Genomic DNA, 18660 nt, shown 5'->3' with positions numbered 1-18660 from the left:
GACGCTCTATAAGCTTCCTGCTGCATATTTCTGTGGGCTGACATCTAACCTCAGTCTCTGCAGTGCAGTCGAACTATGTGCAGGAAAAATTTCCGGTCCGGTTTTTTAATAGCGAAGAATTCAGAAAAGACAAATGGAAAAACTAAAAACAATAATAATACATATACAGAAAACAATAGGATCACACAGCAGCACACAGTACAGCCTTAGCTTAGAAAGAGTAAGAGAAAACAGGTCAAAACAGACCTTTGTTGAAATCTGTAGCTTTAGTATAAATAGTTTTTTAAACCTTTTGCTGCAAAAACATTCGAGTTGTGGATCACCATATTTGTGTTTCCTTCCTTGACAATCAGAAGTGATACTAGCGGGCCAAACAAAGGGGCCATAGTTTTATTCGCTCTCTGCTTTTCTTTACCAGCTTTCAAGCACGTGATATATTTATGGCGGTGAAAATGAAAGCAGCGGAAATAAGGTTATAAAAATCATTGACCCGGATATACCACTGTCAGATAAGAATTTAGATTTCAAGTAAATGCCAGACTTTTGGCACATAATTTAAGTTTGCAGTCTTTCTTATAATTAAGTGCCTTTTATAGAATTACTACGCGATATCTTTTTGTTACTTAACGGCAATCTCGCTTACCTTATGCATTTACCCCGTATGCATAACAAGGCCTCGTAACAGCTTGCAGCAGCAACCTGGCTCACAGATTCAACATGCGGGGAAAATGTAGCTACGCCAGCACAGACTTGAAAGAAGCCTGTTCATAATCAGCAAGGCTTGGGGGATGCTAATCACAGCAGCTCCAAAGCTGAATTGCGAACACAACTTTACTCTAGCGATATCAATAACCTTGATGATCATTAGGAGCCCTGGAGAACACATCATTTACAATATTTTACCAATTTTACTTATTTGCTTTGCTGAAAAAAAAAAAAAACGTCTTCCTAGCTTTTTTATAATTTCAGGATCCTCTGATTTTAATGAATAGTGACAGTCTTGTTAAGATTGTTTTCTACCTGTATGTACCATCGTGAGTTATGTGTGGTGTCATATTGCATCACTACCTCCCCACAACAACTAACGGTCAATAATAAGGCGAATTATGTACCCAGGGTGGCCGTTTTGAGGAGTCCAACGACGTGCACGTGACTTCTAAAGAAACGTGTGGTCAGCGTGTTCGGAAATGCCTCCTCGTCATCTTTTGCATAGTCATGTCGAGACGTCACGTGACATATTTTTTAAACAGGGATCATGGAGCTGTAGACTGAGGGTTGACCAAACTGGTGTAAAACGTCAAAAGAAGTGATGGGTATTTTGAAGATGGATGGGTCCCCTAGTTACGGCGTTTCCCTGGGTGGTTTAAAAAGAGATTTTGAGTAATCAGTAGATTGGCTTGTGCAAACGAGAGCGTTCCTCTAGGTTGTTGTTGGTGGTGTTTGCTATTATAGTAGAGAAGCAATGCTAACACTGCGTTGACATTTGTTTTTTGTTTTATTTTTTTCGTTTTTTAAATTGACAAGGGATTAAGTTGTTAATTCAGGGGGTGTTTTCTTGGCCCGAAAATCCGGAAACTCGAGAGAAGGATTTACTGAGGTATTCGAATATTTGAGAAACCGCGATGGAAGACCGGAAGGATACCAACAACTCAAGATGGTGACGGAGAAAAAAACACTTTCGAAGCTGAACAGTTTGTAGACTTAAGACAAGCACTTTACTGGCACGTTGGATACAATAACCGTCTGCTGCCATCAGTAAAACACTTTGTGAATACACGAGAACGAGAACAAAACGAGAAATTTCCATGCATTCGAACGCTCCAAAAATTAATGTTGTTGTGGATAGCGCAGAAGCCTTGACTGATACCATGTGCGTTAAAATTCTTTCCGTTCCGATAAGATATCTTTCGAATCTTTATCTGAAAGCAGATTGGAAAGAGGTCCCTTTCTTCTAGCAATACCGCCGTTTTTGGTTCCTGTTTATCGGTTATCTGCATCATGGAAGCCGTCTGCTGTGACGTCTAACAAACACCCCAACTCATCCCAGACCAACAACATGGCATGTACGCAAAATGAGCTGTTTTTTGAAACGCTAGAGCTGTAAAAACGTCATACCTCCCTGGCTAAATAACGTGTTAGGTTATGTATGCAAGTTTTACATATTGGAATCCTCTCTCACTTCCAGGTATAGTGTGGCTTTTACCACGTACTCTGTAACGATTGCCTTTGTAGCGCGAAAAAGCGCTGGAAAAGACATACAAGTCACGATTGGGTTTGGTCTTGTTCCTGATTGGTTGAAAAACACACCTTTTCCTTTCCAACAACCAATGAGAAGCAGCTCTAACGCAATTTGTGAAAGTTAAGTGATTCCATCGATATGAAGTTATTACAAAAAAGCTTTTACCAAGAGTGCTATTATGCTTTTCTGTAACATGAAGCTACTGTACTAGGAATATTTCTACTCCCCTTGGATGGGATGCTAGTCCATCGCAGGGTTACCCCCAGCATTAAATTTGTTGGTACCCATTTGCACACCTGGGTGGAGAGAGGCACTGTGAGAGTAAAGTGGCTTGCCAAAGAACACAACAAAATGTCCCGGGCCAGAGCTCGACCGCGCGATCCGGAGACGAACGCATTAATGACAATTAAATCTAGAAGCACTAAAAATTATCAAAAGCAAATAGCCAACGGCCACCATTCCACCGAAAGGTTATTAAATAAAAGACAGTATTGAAGGATAAATATATAGAAATAAATATATGAACGTTCGAAGCATTTACTTCAGTGAACTACATGCAGTCTGCGAGCAACTCTTAACTAACTTTTTGACAAAAGTTAGTACTAGCCAATATCTCCCTACAATACGAAAATAAAGAAGACCCACGACTGCAGATAAATTGTAAGAACCAACATTGAAAGAATTTTATCCAACTTGATACAGTAGATTGATTCTTAGAGAGGTACATTTTTCCCCCTTTCGACACAGTTTTGGTTTCCTTATTCTTTCTCCTTTAATGTCACAGAAAGGGAAAAAAATATAAATTTTAATTATTATGATTGGTAGGTGTCTTAGTACATTCTATATTGTAATGTTTGGCATGTCCTCGAATCGACATGCCAGGCAGTTATACGGCCCTTCAGTAAATGAAAGTCAGATTAGTTTTGTTTCACCCTGAAGCCTCGCTTTCTAACTGCAATTTTCTTAATGAGCTTTTTATAATAGACGCACTCTCAAAGCAAACAAGGATAAAAAGGATTTTCACGTGGAAACGGCGTAATGATGCAAGACTGTCCTGAGAAAAATTTCTGGTAGTCAAGGCTTGGGGGAGAATTTTGCGGAGCAATCATACATAAGTAACTTTCATGCAAAGCTTCTAACACGTTAAACGTTTTTACTCTAACTTCGAAACCTAAATAGCAACAATGTTCCGTTGCTTAAAAGGCGACTTCTTTTTCAATGACAAAGCAGGGTCCTTTCTTTGCCTGTAATGTCAGTAATCTCCCGCCCTCAGCCTAATTGCCGGGCGAGAAGATTAGGCTGAGGGTGGGAGAGGACTGACATTTCAGGCTAGGTCCTTTCTGCGCCCAAAAATTCACAGGCTTCGATTTAAAATGGAAGCTGTTTTCTCCGTTTTCAGTGCACGTGCGGTTTAGACCTACGTAGTAGCTCCAGGTGGCGATGTTGTCATCTTCATGCCCGTCTCCTATGAAGTGTCTTCCGAAGTAACTTGATGATTTTTCTAATTTTGGCCTCTCGGCGATACTTTCTTCTCCCCAACGACCTTGGTGTGAAATGACGGTAGATTTGCCGCTTGGCGCTCACGCTTCCGCTCCTTGCGCGCCCTCCTTTGGAGAAACCGATGTACCACTGTGGATACCTGACAGATTTGTATTGGTTGTACCCTTCAGACGTGATCTCTTCCTCAAAAATACATCTTTTCATTGTGGCAAATCTTTGCTTTTTCACCTGGATAATTCATTAAGTGGGACAAAATAAATGGCTGTTAGGAGATTCATCTAACTTTTGTAATTCTACAACTCTAACTGTTTTATTTTGCAATGTCTGTCTTAACAACCTAACAAACTTGCAATGCTCGCAAGTTTATTAGATTGATCAATTGATAACTAGTATTCTTGATGTGAATTCTCCTCACGCGTGCCATGGTAAAGGAATAGAAACCAGTAAGGAGAAGTTGTTTGTGGGTTTGGATTAAGAAATTACGAAAGCTCTAAACATTTTGAAACGATAAGCACAACGACATAAAACGTACTAAGACGTTTGCTTACTTCAACAATCGCTTTAATGTTAGAGAAATACCACTTTACTTGATTCGTGACGACGTGCTGATGTACATTCCTTTTTAGATAAAAATAAATGTTACAAGAACATCGAGGCTGAAATTTGCGAAACTCTAATTAAGAACATTTTAAGAATAAACCCGAGGCTGAGATTTTGAAAAGAGTATAATTTGGGAGCTGAAATGATTTGTAAATACAATACAATTATGTTTTTAACTAAACCGTCTAAGCCTATGAAGCATATAATCGGCAGAAAAATAAGAATATTCAGCCTGGGCCGGAAGAAAAAAAATTCTTATAGGAAAAAAGAATGTAATTGTAAGTTACGTCAGTCCTATAACGTATTTTAAAAAATAATTACGGCTACCCACACATGGAAAAGGCACCACTCTGGTGAAATTCGAAAAATGGTAAAGATGCGACGATACCCGATTAGCACCAGAAACCAATCCCGTAAATACATAACTATCTATTCAGAAGAAAAGGGTATGTTGAGATATTTTAATCATCGCCCTAAGACGAATTGAAAAGATCTGCTTGAAATTGGTTGGGTGGTACGTCTTCAAAAATTATGTTCATATTTGAGCGAAGAACAACCCTAATGACATGGTAATTCATTGTAAATTCCATGAATTCTGAATCACCTCCCCTACAAAACACCATGGAGAGAAAGATTTAATCCTCTTTTCGCTGTGGAAAACACAGGAGCAATGGAAAATGAAACCTGGACTGATGAAATTATTCTAATTTTCTTGAATTTTCGATTTCACCATTAACAATACAATCATCTCGCTTCATTTTCGCTTTTCAGTTCGTGTATTGTCGGGAAACCTCGTCACTTTTGTAAAGATATTACATAATCGTTATCTCGAGTAAAAGTCAAAACTTTGTCAGGTAGTTTCCATATGGGACAAACATTAGATGAAAATCTTCAAGTGTCGGCTTGTTGACAGGTTTTCAAGATCATTGTCAAAATGGGTAATGACTGTTTAATTTTGGATCGTAGAAGTTGTATTTTTAGACTGCTACTGTAACTTCCAGGGAAGTTTGAATTTTTTGAGAAGCACCCATGGAGGATTTCACCACAGCAACGATCCACAAATTCCCCCAAAAAGGACAGGGTTGTATTTCATTGCACCTGTGTAACTCCACTGCAGTTTTTAAAACTGACTGATTATTTTTCTAACAAACTGGCAAAAGACCTGTTTACACCCAACTATGTTGATGTACTGAAGTGCGAACAGCTATAAGGTATCACCAAGAGGGAACTGCACTAAAATTGGAGCGGTCTCTTTTAACTAATCAGTCGCGAATTTGCTAGAGATCATATTGGCACGACCCTCGCGCTCGCCCCTGTTAATGCTTGTTGACGGTCTGATCCCTCGGTTGCATCGTAATTCTGCCTTGACGGACAGACAAGTAATTATCGAATTACTTCTAACATGTTTAAAAATCCCCTGCGAAGATGAGCAATGGATAACAGGACATCCCAGCGGCGAGACAGTATATGGTGGAGTACATGTAAGCTTGGTTAAAAAAATACGATAGAACAACAAATTTTAGGTCTCAAAATGTTCAATTGTTAAGCTGTTAATTCGCGCTCATCAGCATTAAGTTTTACACCAGGGCTCAATCCAGTTCGCGATGAATTCTTTTGTAAAATTGTTTTGTATGGCTCGGTTACCACTAATTGATACTTTGAGAAGAAACTTGAGATTTAAATATACATAATTTTAATGCGGAAAGATTTATTAGCACTAATTGAAATGGTGAACACTGGTGTAAGCCGAAAGATCAGTTTCTGAGAACAAGGGTGTCCTACAGACATGCGCCGAAGGTCAGAAAATTAAAAAATTGGTTGACCACTAAATGATTTGTCTGTCCAATTCATCTGTGCTGTGAGGTTTTTCTTCTTCTTTTTTTTTTTAATTTTTTTTTGGTACATTCATAGTAAATTCTTTGTTAGGGAATTCTTGCCAAATATTTGTTCACAATGGGCGTACAGCTGCGATCAGAGTGATCAACTACCTGACGGCCCACATCACACGCATGGGGGTTGTAAAAATACAAGATTAGCGCAGCGACCAGTAGAAGTCAACAATAGCGAAGCGGCTAAGGAGCAGCCAACCAAGCCAAGAACATGAAACATTGCAACCCTGACACCCAAGGCAGGCTTGAAACAAGTGCACAATAGATGATGGGCTGGGGGGATAAAAAAGAGTGTTATGCGGAAACATGAGGCAGCCTTATGGATTGAGATGAGTCGATCAGCCACCGTAACATATTGTTTCTTACAGAGTTTGGCCCCTCGTAATATATATTGCGTGAAACAGCGTGAAGCGCACGAGCTGTCCGTGGGATAACAATCCATGGTATACATGACATGAATAGAATCTCGTGCAGTGAGATGAAAGCATTAATTATATTATCTGAAACATTTCGTTTTAGGTCTGAAATGACAGGCTTTTGAAGTGTCCTCACTAAAACATGTGCTCTGCTAACGTCATGGCGAGGCTTATTCAACAAGCGCAACACATGTTTGAGATCACCATACTGTAGTGAACCTCCTCAGGGCTGTAGCTTTCATCAGTCACTTTTTGTTGTTTTTGTTGCTTTTGTTCTTTACAGTCATCATAAACACCCTAAATACCTAGGAAGAGAATTTAACCATGAAAGTTGCCTCAGTCATAATTTTTTTTTTCTGGCTAAGGCCCTGTTCCTCAATTAAGCACCGCGGCTTATTTCTAAATTTAGGTTTTCCTTGGCAATCTCCATGACTGGACTATTTTTATTTCTACTTTTTAAAGCGCTGGAGTGAGTCAAGTATATTTTTAATTCATTATACTAATTAATGGAAACTATTTTGAAAAGACTACTGGGGTAAATTTAGTCTTCCTCCCGTTACGATTTACAAACTGCAATACTGAAAGTCTTATGTAATTTAAACTATGGGAAATAACATTCTCACTTATTCAGGGAGGGGCGCTCTCAGGGAGATGCGTTATTGGGCCACCAGTTGGGAGAAACTGGGAGGTTAGCCCAAAATTAGGGGACTGTATACATGCATTTCTTTTTTTCGCAGCGGGTATCATTTCTTTCGAACTAGGAGATTTTATTGACATAAAATTGATGTATAATGACTTGCTAAAATTAGTAACCACAAACATTTCAATTGCCAGCATAGCGGGCGTAAAACGGGGAAAACAAGGAGGGAGGGCGGGGGCAGAAGGATGGAGGACTCTCGTACTTTTTCCCTGCAGGCTAACATTTCTAAATACAGTGGATCCTCAGTCACTAACGGTCATCAACGGGCCACAAAAATCCGGTCGTCTTAGCGAGATGGCCGTATTAAAGGGGTTCGTTAAATAAGAAAATGACTGACTGAGCTTTTGTTCGGACCAGAATAGAGTGACCAGAATAATGAGGTGGCCGTATCTATGTGGTGTCCGTAAGGCGGGGATCCACTTATCTGCTACACCTGGTACAATCTGCTATCATTCTCGAGTTATCCAACTGGGGAAGAACGCTCGATGTATTTCGTACCTGTTCGCAGCATTTAACCTGCTTAAGTGAGCCTTAAGTCTTGTTCACTTAAATACTGATGCATATTGAACAGCATAACAGTGAACAAAACTTAATTAAAAAGCAGCTTTGAGATTGCATTGATATGCAGTATCTATTTAACAAATTAAATTCGAACCTTTGTAATTTTTTGATGGGCCCACCCCTGTAGTGAAAGGCTTGTTCACCCGAGCCGCCTTATTTCACATCTTTTAAAAATGAAAAGGGATTGTTTTTATACACCACTCTGGTCTGTATAAACAGGTTAAAAAATAGAAATGTTTAAAGATGTTTAGCTAATAGTGTGTTTCTTGTATAACGAGAAAATTTACACATGCATAAGACGTTACATTTGTCAAATGGCGAAATCTCCAATAAAAGACCTTATAGAGTCGATCAAAAGAAGCAGCCATGACCGGCAAGGAGGCGTTGAAATCTTTTAGTGGTGAAAGACGCTTGATAGCCAATCGAAGTCATGCTCGCATGCATTTACATTTCATGAGAGCAGCAATAAAAGGTAAAGCATGGATACGAGCTAAGTGGCCCATCAGGCCCGGGCTTATCCCAGTTTCTGTAGCATGAAGCGACTAGGAGTATTTCTACTCCCGCCGGATTGGATGCTAGTCCATCTCAGGGTTACCCTCGGCATTAAGTTCACTGGTACCCATTTATACACCTGGATGGAGAGAGGCACTGTGAGAGTAAAGTGTCTTGCCCAAGAACAAAACACAATGTCCCTGGCCAGGGTTCGAACCCAGACCGCTTGACCGGAGACGAGCGCACTAACCATGAGGCCACCGCGCCACCCATGAGAGCAGCAATACGGTAGCTTTATTTCAGCTACTGAGAGACAAGCTCATCACGGCAAGTTCCATTCATCAAAACCCTCAGCAGTGATCATAAATTCGCCGGTACCCATTTGTACACCTGAGTGGGGAGAGGCACTGTAAGAATTAAGTGTCTTGCCAAGAACACAAAACAATGTCCTCCGGCCAGGGGCCCGTTTCTCGATCGTCCCGAAAAGCTTTCGCACCCGGAAAGCCGTAGCAAAATCTCAAACCTTATGATTACATAACTGTTTATTTACATATTCTTAATATGACCAGAAGTTTCCTTCATACAAGATGTTTCAGGCGTATACACCTTTCTATTTTAGATACATATGAATTAAAAATGGCTTTGCGGGCCCGAAAAGTTTCCGGGACTTTCAAGAAACAGGCCCCGGGGCTCGAACCTGGACCGCTCGATCCGGAGTCGAGTGCATTAACGATGTGGCCACCGCGCCTCCACAAAATGCATGGTAATCACAAATTGTTCAGCGTAATCCTCATGTAACGAACAACTCTTGTGGGTGTGTCCGCACTCTAGTCTCTCTTTAGATAGTCGCGCCAGGGCAGTTCGAGCAAAGAGAGAAAGCATGGCTGGACAAACGAGAAGCTTCAGCCTTCGACAGTGACTGAACATTTGTCACACTATGTATTGCAAGCCAGGGTTTTCAGTGATACCAAATACGCGAGCTTGCATGAACTGTATAAGAAGAGACAATAGCACATTTCTAAGTTACCCTTCGCCTCTGTTTCAAAACGGGACCTACAAATATGAGTTTGCGTAGCCTAAAAAAAAATAGACGTTTCTGTGGGAAACATTTTTGTATGGATATTTTTGCACGGACAATCGTTTGGACGCAGAGGCAAAAGGAAACTAAGAAATGGCCTTTAAGGGAAACCAAATTCTCACCCTGGCAACGAGTTCACCCTTCTTGTTCAGGCAGAGATAGCGATTTGTACTCTCTCCTCGAATCTTTATTCGACCAAAGTTGTCAGACTCCAACACCAGCCTCGCTACAGAATGAATGCAGGATGATGTCAGGGTGGTTTTAAAGGAATACAACATGAAAACAGCAATCAAAATACAACGAGAATATAAGATGAATCTAAAGTAACCGAGAACCAACACTGTCTGTCTGAAGAGCGATGATGAAAAAGTAACAACGTATTGAGATTATGTTCATGTTATTTAAACAAACCTAAACTTATATAAACTTATACTTCTATAAAAAAAAATAGAGCTGTCCAACAGCATTATTTCATAACCCTCTACTCCCCAGGTGATTTAAAACTTAACCATGTAAACACACGGCTGTCTTGCAATGGAAATTTAGTTCGTATATAAACAAGCGATGGGAATAAAGCAAGACATTAGAGTGAATTTGTAGTATTCAACTAACGGGCGATAATTTCGTGGATAGTGTAATATGGGGCCGTTAAGTCTTTTTTTCAGCAGCTTTTTCTTGAGCGGGGGGAGGGGGGAAGTGAAAACAAATTATGGTTACTACGAATCAGTAAAAATCAAAAAAAAATAACCGGCCGTTGTTTCGTTGGTTATGAAGATAATGTACAAGAAAGTATTTTTCTCGGTGGTACAATGGTCAAGTAATCGGTAGCACCGGACTGACCTCTTCTGGTATGTTTACGAGAATCTATAATTATTTATGAGAATCTATAAGTCTGCGCTTAAAAATCCCAAACTACTAAAAGTGCTTAACTTAGGCCGGTTTTTGTATCAAAAAGTCACACTAGGTATCACCATTTGCTACTCCTCAAATAGAACTTTCTCAGACTTCCTTGGCATGGAATCTCACACTTCCTCATAGCATTTTCAAAAATTTGTCGGAAGCCATCGATCCTGGGTGAAGAGGGATTCATAATTGACACGATCTAGATCTAGGGTCTACAGGTCTAACGCTGCGATTAAGGTCATTCCCCTGTATTGCATTGCACATCCTTACTGCGCATAATTTATGGCGTCATTAGTGCGCGTTCGTGCACGCGCACATTGAAAACATGGCGGATTTGCCTTGATATTGAGTTCTGTTAGTTGAAAAATGGCTATAGCTCACGATCGAGCTCGGGCACCCGCAATTTTTTTCCAGTCATTTTAATCAACTAATCATTAGCTTTGCAGGAGAAAAGACTGATCGGATTTCTGTTGTTGAAAATTGAATAAATAAGGAAACTAGCAGCTGTACTGTAGTCTTTTCTATTTTGCAGTTTGATAGCCGTGGCAAGCAGTTTGGTTCCAATATTTTAACAAGGATATTGCTGTCTGTCAAAATCAAACTTAAAAAGTTTATTTGTCTCCGACACAAGTATTGACTGTAGTTTGAGGCGTGTTTTCATGAGTCTTGGCTCACAAAGAGTTTACAATAACTTGGAATGCGTTCTTGTAAAAAGCATTAAATAACTCTAAAATGGGACATTTTCAATGCCTTACTGGTTCTTAACGAGCATGGGCATCCCCCTTTTTTATTTTATAATTTAAGTTCTCATATGATAAATATTCATTGGACAAAGTTTGAATAAAAATCTATGTGCAGTTTTATTTCAGGGGAATTACCTTAAATCCAAAATTGTTTTCTGGGCCAAACTATGAAAGCACTGGGAATCAAGGAATGTAGCTGCGAGGAGGATTACTCCCTCTGATGGACTAATTAGGGAGGTTTCAACCGAAAGAGTATCTTTCTCAGCCTGGGGTTTTATAGGGGAATGGATGGGAATTTGAAGGTTAAAAAAGGATAGGAAAAACTGTTATTCAATTTAGGCGCTATTGATTAAAAGGGCCTTTCAAATTGTGTCAAACAAGGATATAGAAAAAGGATGTAGTGCTGTTATTGTAAATATTTAAAACGGTTACCATGATGTGGGATCTATTCGACAGGGCTACCTTACGGACAAAATGGCATATAACTGTGTAACGGTTTGGCAGAGCCTAACTGTATAAAACTTTGCTGAGTTGCTCCACCTGGGGCGGGTTTATAAGTACGACAACTTTCAGTTGTATACCAGATGGCAGAAGCAAAAACAACCTAACGAAGGTTTCTTCAGCTGCATAGGTTAAATCTGCTCCCTTGATAAAAATCGAGCGGACCAGCCTGGCGACATATATGTGTCCGAGCTTATCATGAGTTCCCGTCAGCGAAAAACTGTCTGAAAATCTGATCAACATGCAATGTTTCAGGGAAATACTAATTCATGCCGAGAAGATACCCGCCATTGTTTATTTTTCAAATTGTACAGACCAAACTCGGTGGTCCATTTGGTGGAACGTAACATACGGTCAAGTTTGAAAGAAAAGCTATGCTGAGGCAAATCCATTACTGAATTTGTTTTCATCAAAAAGAAATACTAAAAAATACATCGGTTTTCCCCTTGAATTCAAATTATTTACCGATAGGTGACTTTTTGTGATTTGCAGAATACCTCGTCGCGTGGAACTGGAATTACAACAGCTTTTTTTCCTTTTTAATTTGATAATGTGGCAGATCAATGGAAAATGTTCCTTGCGGATAGTGGAAATAATACAAAAAAAAATGCAAAATTCCCCGTATCCTCATCTTCAGAATAAAATAACTTTTCTGAGAACTAATTTGATCTTGAACCCGCTGCGTTTTTCACTGAGTTACACGGTTGTTTGTAATAAAGCTGGAAATTCTTCCACTCACGTTCAGTGAGTGCTTTGCTTGCACAGCATAGAAAAGTCAGGCGTGAGAGTGAAAACAGAAATAGAGAGAGAGAATAACGATAATGGAGAGTAACGGTCAACCTCGTTCCCAGGGTCTCTCATCTTACCGCCCCCTGGAGCGAGCGAAGAGAGACCCTGGTTGGGTCTGGTCACGTGTCTCCCAGAATCTGGGAGATGACAATTAAATTATTGAAGGGATGGGCGGCCTAGTAGGAATTTTGTCTATACTTAGCCCACGGGAGTGCGGGATGTGTTGTCACCAAAGTAAACCAAGAACGATATGTTCTGCGGCAATGTCCGGCGGTAGTATTCTGCAAACGTCGAGGAAAACTTATCCATCATCTAATAGCGGAAATCCAAGTCGCTGAAGGCTCTATGGTTCAGTGAAGGACGTTACATATTGTAAAAATCTCTTCAAGAAGGCGAATGGAGAATTACACACCGCGACCGAGGCTGTGTATGGAAGATCTTTGACTCAGCTTTACCTCAGAATGAAGTGCAGGTCTTGTGAGCGGCGATTAAATAATTCTAGAGAATTCAGGGCCTTTTAATTGATCTCTGAAAGTTAAGGTCACTTCGAAAGGAGCGTCAAAGGTTGAAAAGATCTATTGAAGTTTCACCGCGCCGTCGACGCCCCGAACTTTGCAGAGCGCGAAGGATAATACAACGAACTCGTCGCGGTATGCATTTCGCCGTCGTTGCTGATAAACTGGATTTATCTTCGACCGAAAGGAGGCTAGAAGAAGAAAAAGAAAAAGAAAATTTTTATTGTGTCGTTAATAAATTAGTGTACGTGACTCCAACGGTTCGTGACAATTGTGCACATTGTCATTTAATTTTCGATCTTTCGACCTTTCTTTACTTCACGCGTGTTTCTGAGGGGCACTTTTTATGCTGTGTTATTAGAAGAAATGGAAATTATAAGTAGAGTGGAGTCGTTTGATTATGTTACAGCATATTTTTAGAGATCGCAGGTCTGCATGGTTTCCGCTGTAAACTGCACGTCACTTCTCAGAGTGACACCTCTGTATAAATTTGCCATGCCGTGCTTATACTTTGTTTAGGTTCGTTTCTATTGCAAGATATGTTTTAAGGCTCTAAGTATTGGCTCTCCAGGGACAAAGATTAAAATATTCCTTGAACATCAATTTGATCAAGTGCATTCAAAGAAGAAACAACAATTACTCCGGGATGAAATTGCGCTGCTCCACGTCCACAGTTGAAATGACTGACTTTCCATAAATCCAGTGGGTAAGACGGCAACACTGAAAATCAAGACCACTAAATTGCCTCGAGACAGACTTGCTTAACCTTTAGGTAAACGTTGGAATAGATATTATTCGAAATTTCAGCCTGAAAGCTAAGTATTAATAAACGCCGCGGGTAATGGCAGTCGCAGCGCGATACTTCGAATTCGACAAAGCTCAACGTGACAAATTGCTGATTACAGAGGACCCCTCCCTGATGTTCTTAATTGTCAAAGTGGCACGTGACCAGACCCAACCAGGGTCTCTCTTCGCTCACTCCAGGGGGCGGTAAGATGAGAGACCTGGGAACGAGGTTGAGTAACGGTATCACCAATAGGCCATATAGGGCAGGGCAGGTTATTTTTGTTCCTTCCCGCCCTCTTCCCCCTGTCCCTATCCCTCTACGTCATGATCAGACATGCCCTGTAAACAGTTTGAAACGGAGTGGTTGGTATTGTTTGTTTTGCTTTTTTTTTTTTATTCTTATCCTCGCCAATAATAATAGTAAACTTGAGATGATTTTCTTTGTTTTAAGTTTGAATCTACTGAAGTCAGAGGAACTGTTAAAGTCCACTGTGTGTAATAGTAGAAGGAATTAATTTGATCATTCTTTCCTCCTTAGCACATCACTCCTATTAGTTTACTTAATAAGAGATTCGCTCCGCTTCCGGACAAAATTAGTCAATGAAAAATATGACCTTGTTTTTGACTCAAAGCGAGAGGCAGCTGCAAAATCGCAAGTCATAAGCTTTCTCTAAATGATCACAGAAGCGAAACAGGTGAAACAGTGCAGTGGTCGCGCGGATACTCAACAAAACTCCCAACACCGAACAACTGAGAAAATAATGTCAACGTTCAAGATGAATTAAGCTGAGAACGCTCATGATTTGTTGGACAAAACGATATCCATTACAAAAGAATTTATAATGTCAACTGAACCCGCAAAAATGATTGCACCCTACGATCCGTTTTGTCAGGCTATTAGTACAGGCTAGCTGAATAAACAGTGATATCAGTGCTTAATATAGAGAAAAACGCCTCAGACGAAAACACAGTTACTGGCTACATGTGACAAAAGATCTTGAACAACATCGTTTCCCAAACTACGTTTTTTCGGACGCATACAGTTATATACCGGTGAGAAAGCAGAAATAATTAACCGTTCGCTCCGGGGTATCAGCCAAAACAGTTTACACTAAATTACACTACTTGATGAAGAGAGCTTTGTGGCTTGAAATTTATTTTGCTTCGTGGCTTTAGATTTCTTTTTCGTCGCTGTCGATAGATTGGTATTTTTCTACCCCTGGCGGTACTGACTAAATGAAAATGGCTTTCTGTTTTGTTGAAGATCTTTCCTGTTGCAGAAAGGACAAAGGCAAACGTCACGATAACCTTTCTCAAGATTCTATGATTCTATCATCTAGCATCATCACGCCATCTGGCAAGACATCAGTTTGGATAACGTATTTGAAGAAACAATGCAAAAACCACAACTCACGAATCATTAGACGACAATTTCAAAAGAGACAGGCACCGCATTCACGCGAAACGTCCCACTCTAAGAGAAGAGACCGAGAGGAAAACTGAAACATGTGGGGTCCAGTTGGTTCCGATCCCTGTGGCGTAACGACCCAGCCCTAAAACCGGCAAAATTTAATCGAATAGGAAAAATCATCACGTCTTCCTTTTTACTTTTCTGGAAAGAGGCTTTTGAACTAGCTGTTTTTCTCTCACTTTCTGTGCTGCTTTGTTGACGGAAGAAGATGCACATGCTGAGAGACGCCGGTTATTCGCTTTACTTTGTAAACAATAGCGGCACATTTTCGCACTTACTTGAAGAAACGTGACCCGTAATTGAATGGAACAAGCCGCAGAATCCGTTCTTTGTGACGATACTGTTTTTTTAATATCCTTGTTAAAGAACAAAACGTACTTGAAGCTCACAGCAAAGCACATTTTCAGCTTTCGTGAGCGCATGGCTTCCAAGGAAGCTTTTCCATGTGGTACCCAGATGACCCTCAACATTTGCACTAATCACGAAATGCGGTTACCACGATATTTATCATAATGTAATAAAGAAACGTCGACAAAGGAGAACAAAATGATTGAAGGTAACACAAACGTGTCTTACGCCTATGACGTCGAGAAACTTAATGTCACTCAAGTAAATTGCTCTAGTTTAGCTGGAATATAAATGTTTTCTCTGAAAGCATCCGCCAACTTATGATACCCCAAAGAAATCACTGATAGAATAAGAAAACAATGCGAGTTTAAATTATTTAAAATACAAACTATGAATGGCCATTAATAGGAACCTTAATTCGCAACTACCAATCATAAACGAATCATTGATCATAAAAGGAGTTAACTTCCAATGCTCTTACCGAATCCTGAGCCGTCTCGACCGCGAGCGTCCAGCTCCGTTTTCATGATTTGAACGTGGAGTTTTGAAGCTCTCGAAAAGAGTTGAACAGTTCTTTTCACAGGATGATTGTTGTTGTCCGTTTGGTTTTTTTGACTCTCAACAAAATTGCACATGTTTCTCTCGTAAATCTGGAATAACGAATGGAAAAAGAAAGGTTCGTTAAAGATCTTATCGTGCGTAAGTGAAGGTGTTGATCAGTGTGTCTTACGTACCGGAATGGACTTGTTTGTAGGACAAGGTAGCGATTCTCCGCTTCTAGTTTTCCAGCTCCGGCTATTAGCCGCAGGACTGGTGCTTAACGTTTCTGGAAGGCTGAAAGAGATATGGAGATTTTTATCAGCTTAGACTGAAAGAATTAGTAACACACGTGTGACTGGTTATCTGAAACAGGACGTTTTCAAATTGTCAAGACTTACAGGATTAAAATAAGACCACAAATACCCAAGGTTGACAGGCTTGCCTTCATCGCAAAGTAGCAGAGAGTACAAACCAGACTAGAAGCTTGCAAAGACATCCGATGTGAAGATGAATCAACGAGGTCTCTACAAATTGCCCGCTTTTATACTACTCGTTGCAGGTCGTAAGTGGGAGGTATTGCCGACATTTTATCACCGTATCGAGTGTAAATGAGAAGCTTGCAGATGAGAAGCGATAGCAGTGGGATTTTATTAACGGTGTCCTGTTACGTTTAACCCCTGAAGTGAGAGAAAAGTCTCCATTGTTTAGGCAGTATGACAAATTGTTTTTCTAAGGATAAATTTCGAGGGCGGCGTTCCAAAAATACAAAAGTTTAAAACCAAAGAAAGAATAACCCGGATTATGTGGTAAAGTTTGAAATGAAGGATTTACAGGAAAGAAAATATTTGTTTTTGTCGTACCACAAACGAACGTTCACAAAGGTTTAAAACTGTAATATAATTGTATGCTCAGCTGAAGATTCAAATGACTCTTTAATTACGAAATAATTTTTGCTCATTTTATCGCCGCAATCATGATAACTGATCTGCGTGTAACGAACTTTCCATCATAAAAAAGGCGAGCCGGAACACTACTTCTTCACCACTCAAACAGTACTTCTCAAACAAACAAGATTATACAGTTGATCGTCTTGCATTATTAAGTAAGAGCACTTGACTATACAAAGCTTATTCTTCCAGTTTAAAAAACAAAAATGACAGGGAAAAAGGATTTATTTAAGTCTGATTTACAAACCGTTTACGCACCCACACATTTCCCTTTTTCTTTATGGACCCGGGTTCGATTTGGTCCTCCGGAAAAAAAAATCGATCTTGATCAAAAACATCCCGTCTCGATTTTTCTCACGTGGCGGCGAGAAAATGCGGGCAAAACATGCCTGAAGCAACGTGCCGGGTGCTTTTCTGAATAATTTAACAGATGTTAATGAAATAAGTATCTAAAAGGATAGTTTAAATTAAAAACAGAACTAGAAGCTTTGGATCGATTTGGCAAGTTGTTTTGCAATTATTTACGGGATTAAGCAGGATCTTGTTTCGACTGATGACTAACGCAGAGCGGTTTGAAAATTCTCACGGTGATTTCTCTCACTTCGTGTTTATGCAAAAACGTCCAAACAGCCTCTTAATCAATTAGGTTTCTCCTGAGCCTTGTTATCTGTAACCTTTTCAACTGCAATTTCCGGTGCTAAAGCGCTCTTGTTTTTACACACTTGATACCTGAAGCCTTGTAACATGTCAGAATTATACCGGTAAAGGTAGTTGAATGCTATATGTGCTCCAAACTAAATCTTGTCTTTGGAAAAACAAAATGAGTCGCCGGTATTATCACAAAAGTATGTCTCATTATATTAAACATATCTAAGAGTGGGATAACTAGTTGTTACTGAGAGCATCTTTGTCCTCTGCCAGGATGAAGTACAAACTGGAGTTTTCGGTAGGGTTATCCTTGAGATTCCGATAGTCCCACCTTAAGTCTAGGCTCTTTTCTCTACGCTCAGGTCTTCTGTGAGATACCGACTTCCCCTTCCCTTTCGCCATTATTTGGATGAAGTCAAACGAAAAGTCTTTATACACAGTTCCTCTTTCCCAAACGGGTTATAGGGCTGGGAGACCTTTAAAAGCAAAAGCCATTACGCTTTGAATGTAGTTCTGAATGAACAACCGAACAATTTATTCAATTTAATACAATGCATCTGTTGCGACAAATTGTTTTCTTTTGTGGAAACGGGGACTTTCACATGCAAGGCGCGCAATTAGCTAGTTGTCTGTCAAGACACACATGGTGTTGATGTGAGCTTTTCGGCAAGAAGTGGTTTTTGATTGAGAAATCTGCGCTTTGTGAGACGAACATTTTCCTTGCCAAATTCCTTTGGTCTCTCCGAAATTGACGCGTGCGACCTGTTCCCTTTCTGCATGGTGAGGTTGTTGAAGAACATTAATACTCCCACTCTCTCTCCGCAGTGCAGTTTTACAATTTTTAAAAGGTCATATAAATGTAGTTTGACCACCCAAGATGAGATTGGATACGGGACTTGATCAGCATTTGTTTTACTGTCCTCATTATGAAACTCTTTATTCTCACAAGACAATCAAAGTTATGGAACAGATAACCTGGGTGCAGACGTCTGCT

General features: G+C 40.0%; 1 protein-coding gene across 1 annotated transcript; it reads right to left on the bottom strand.

The window, feature by feature from the left end:
• LOC145478466 (fibroblast growth factor 18-like) lies at window positions 1–18619 on the bottom strand. Its single transcript, XM_081456507.1, has 5 exons — window positions 16470–18619; window positions 16266–16365; window positions 16013–16181; window positions 9598–9701; window positions 1–3967 (listed from the first exon to the last, which is right to left on the bottom strand). The coding sequence occupies exons 1-5, from the start codon at window positions 16565–16567 to the stop codon at window positions 3692–3694; spliced, it is 747 nt and encodes a 248-aa protein (XP_081312633.1). The 5' UTR covers window positions 16568–18619; the 3' UTR covers window positions 1–3691.
• Between the last annotated feature and the right edge of the window lie 41 nt (window positions 18620–18660).

The sequence above is a fragment of the Orbicella franksi genome, chromosome 2 (genome assembly GCF_964199315.1).
Source record: "Orbicella franksi chromosome 2, jaOrbFran1.1, whole genome shotgun sequence".
Classification (NCBI taxonomy): Eukaryota; Metazoa; Cnidaria; class Anthozoa; order Scleractinia; family Merulinidae; genus Orbicella; species Orbicella franksi.
This window is presented reverse-complemented; position numbering and strand designations above follow the sequence as displayed.

Bases quoted from the DNA above. Each gene is read 5' to 3' on its own strand.
- LOC145478466 (XM_081456507.1), bottom strand. From the start codon at position 16,567: ATGTCTTTGCAAGCTTCTAGTCTGGTTTGTACTCTCTGCTACTTTGCG. The intron at 16,366-16,469 runs GTAAGTCTTGAC...TATCTCTTTCAG, and splicing joins TGTGGTCTTATTTTAATCCT to CCTTCCAGAAACGTTAAGCA. The intron at 16,182-16,265 runs GTACGTAAGACA...TCGTTATTCCAG, and splicing joins CTACAAACAAGTCCATTCCG to ATTTACGAGAGAAACATGTG.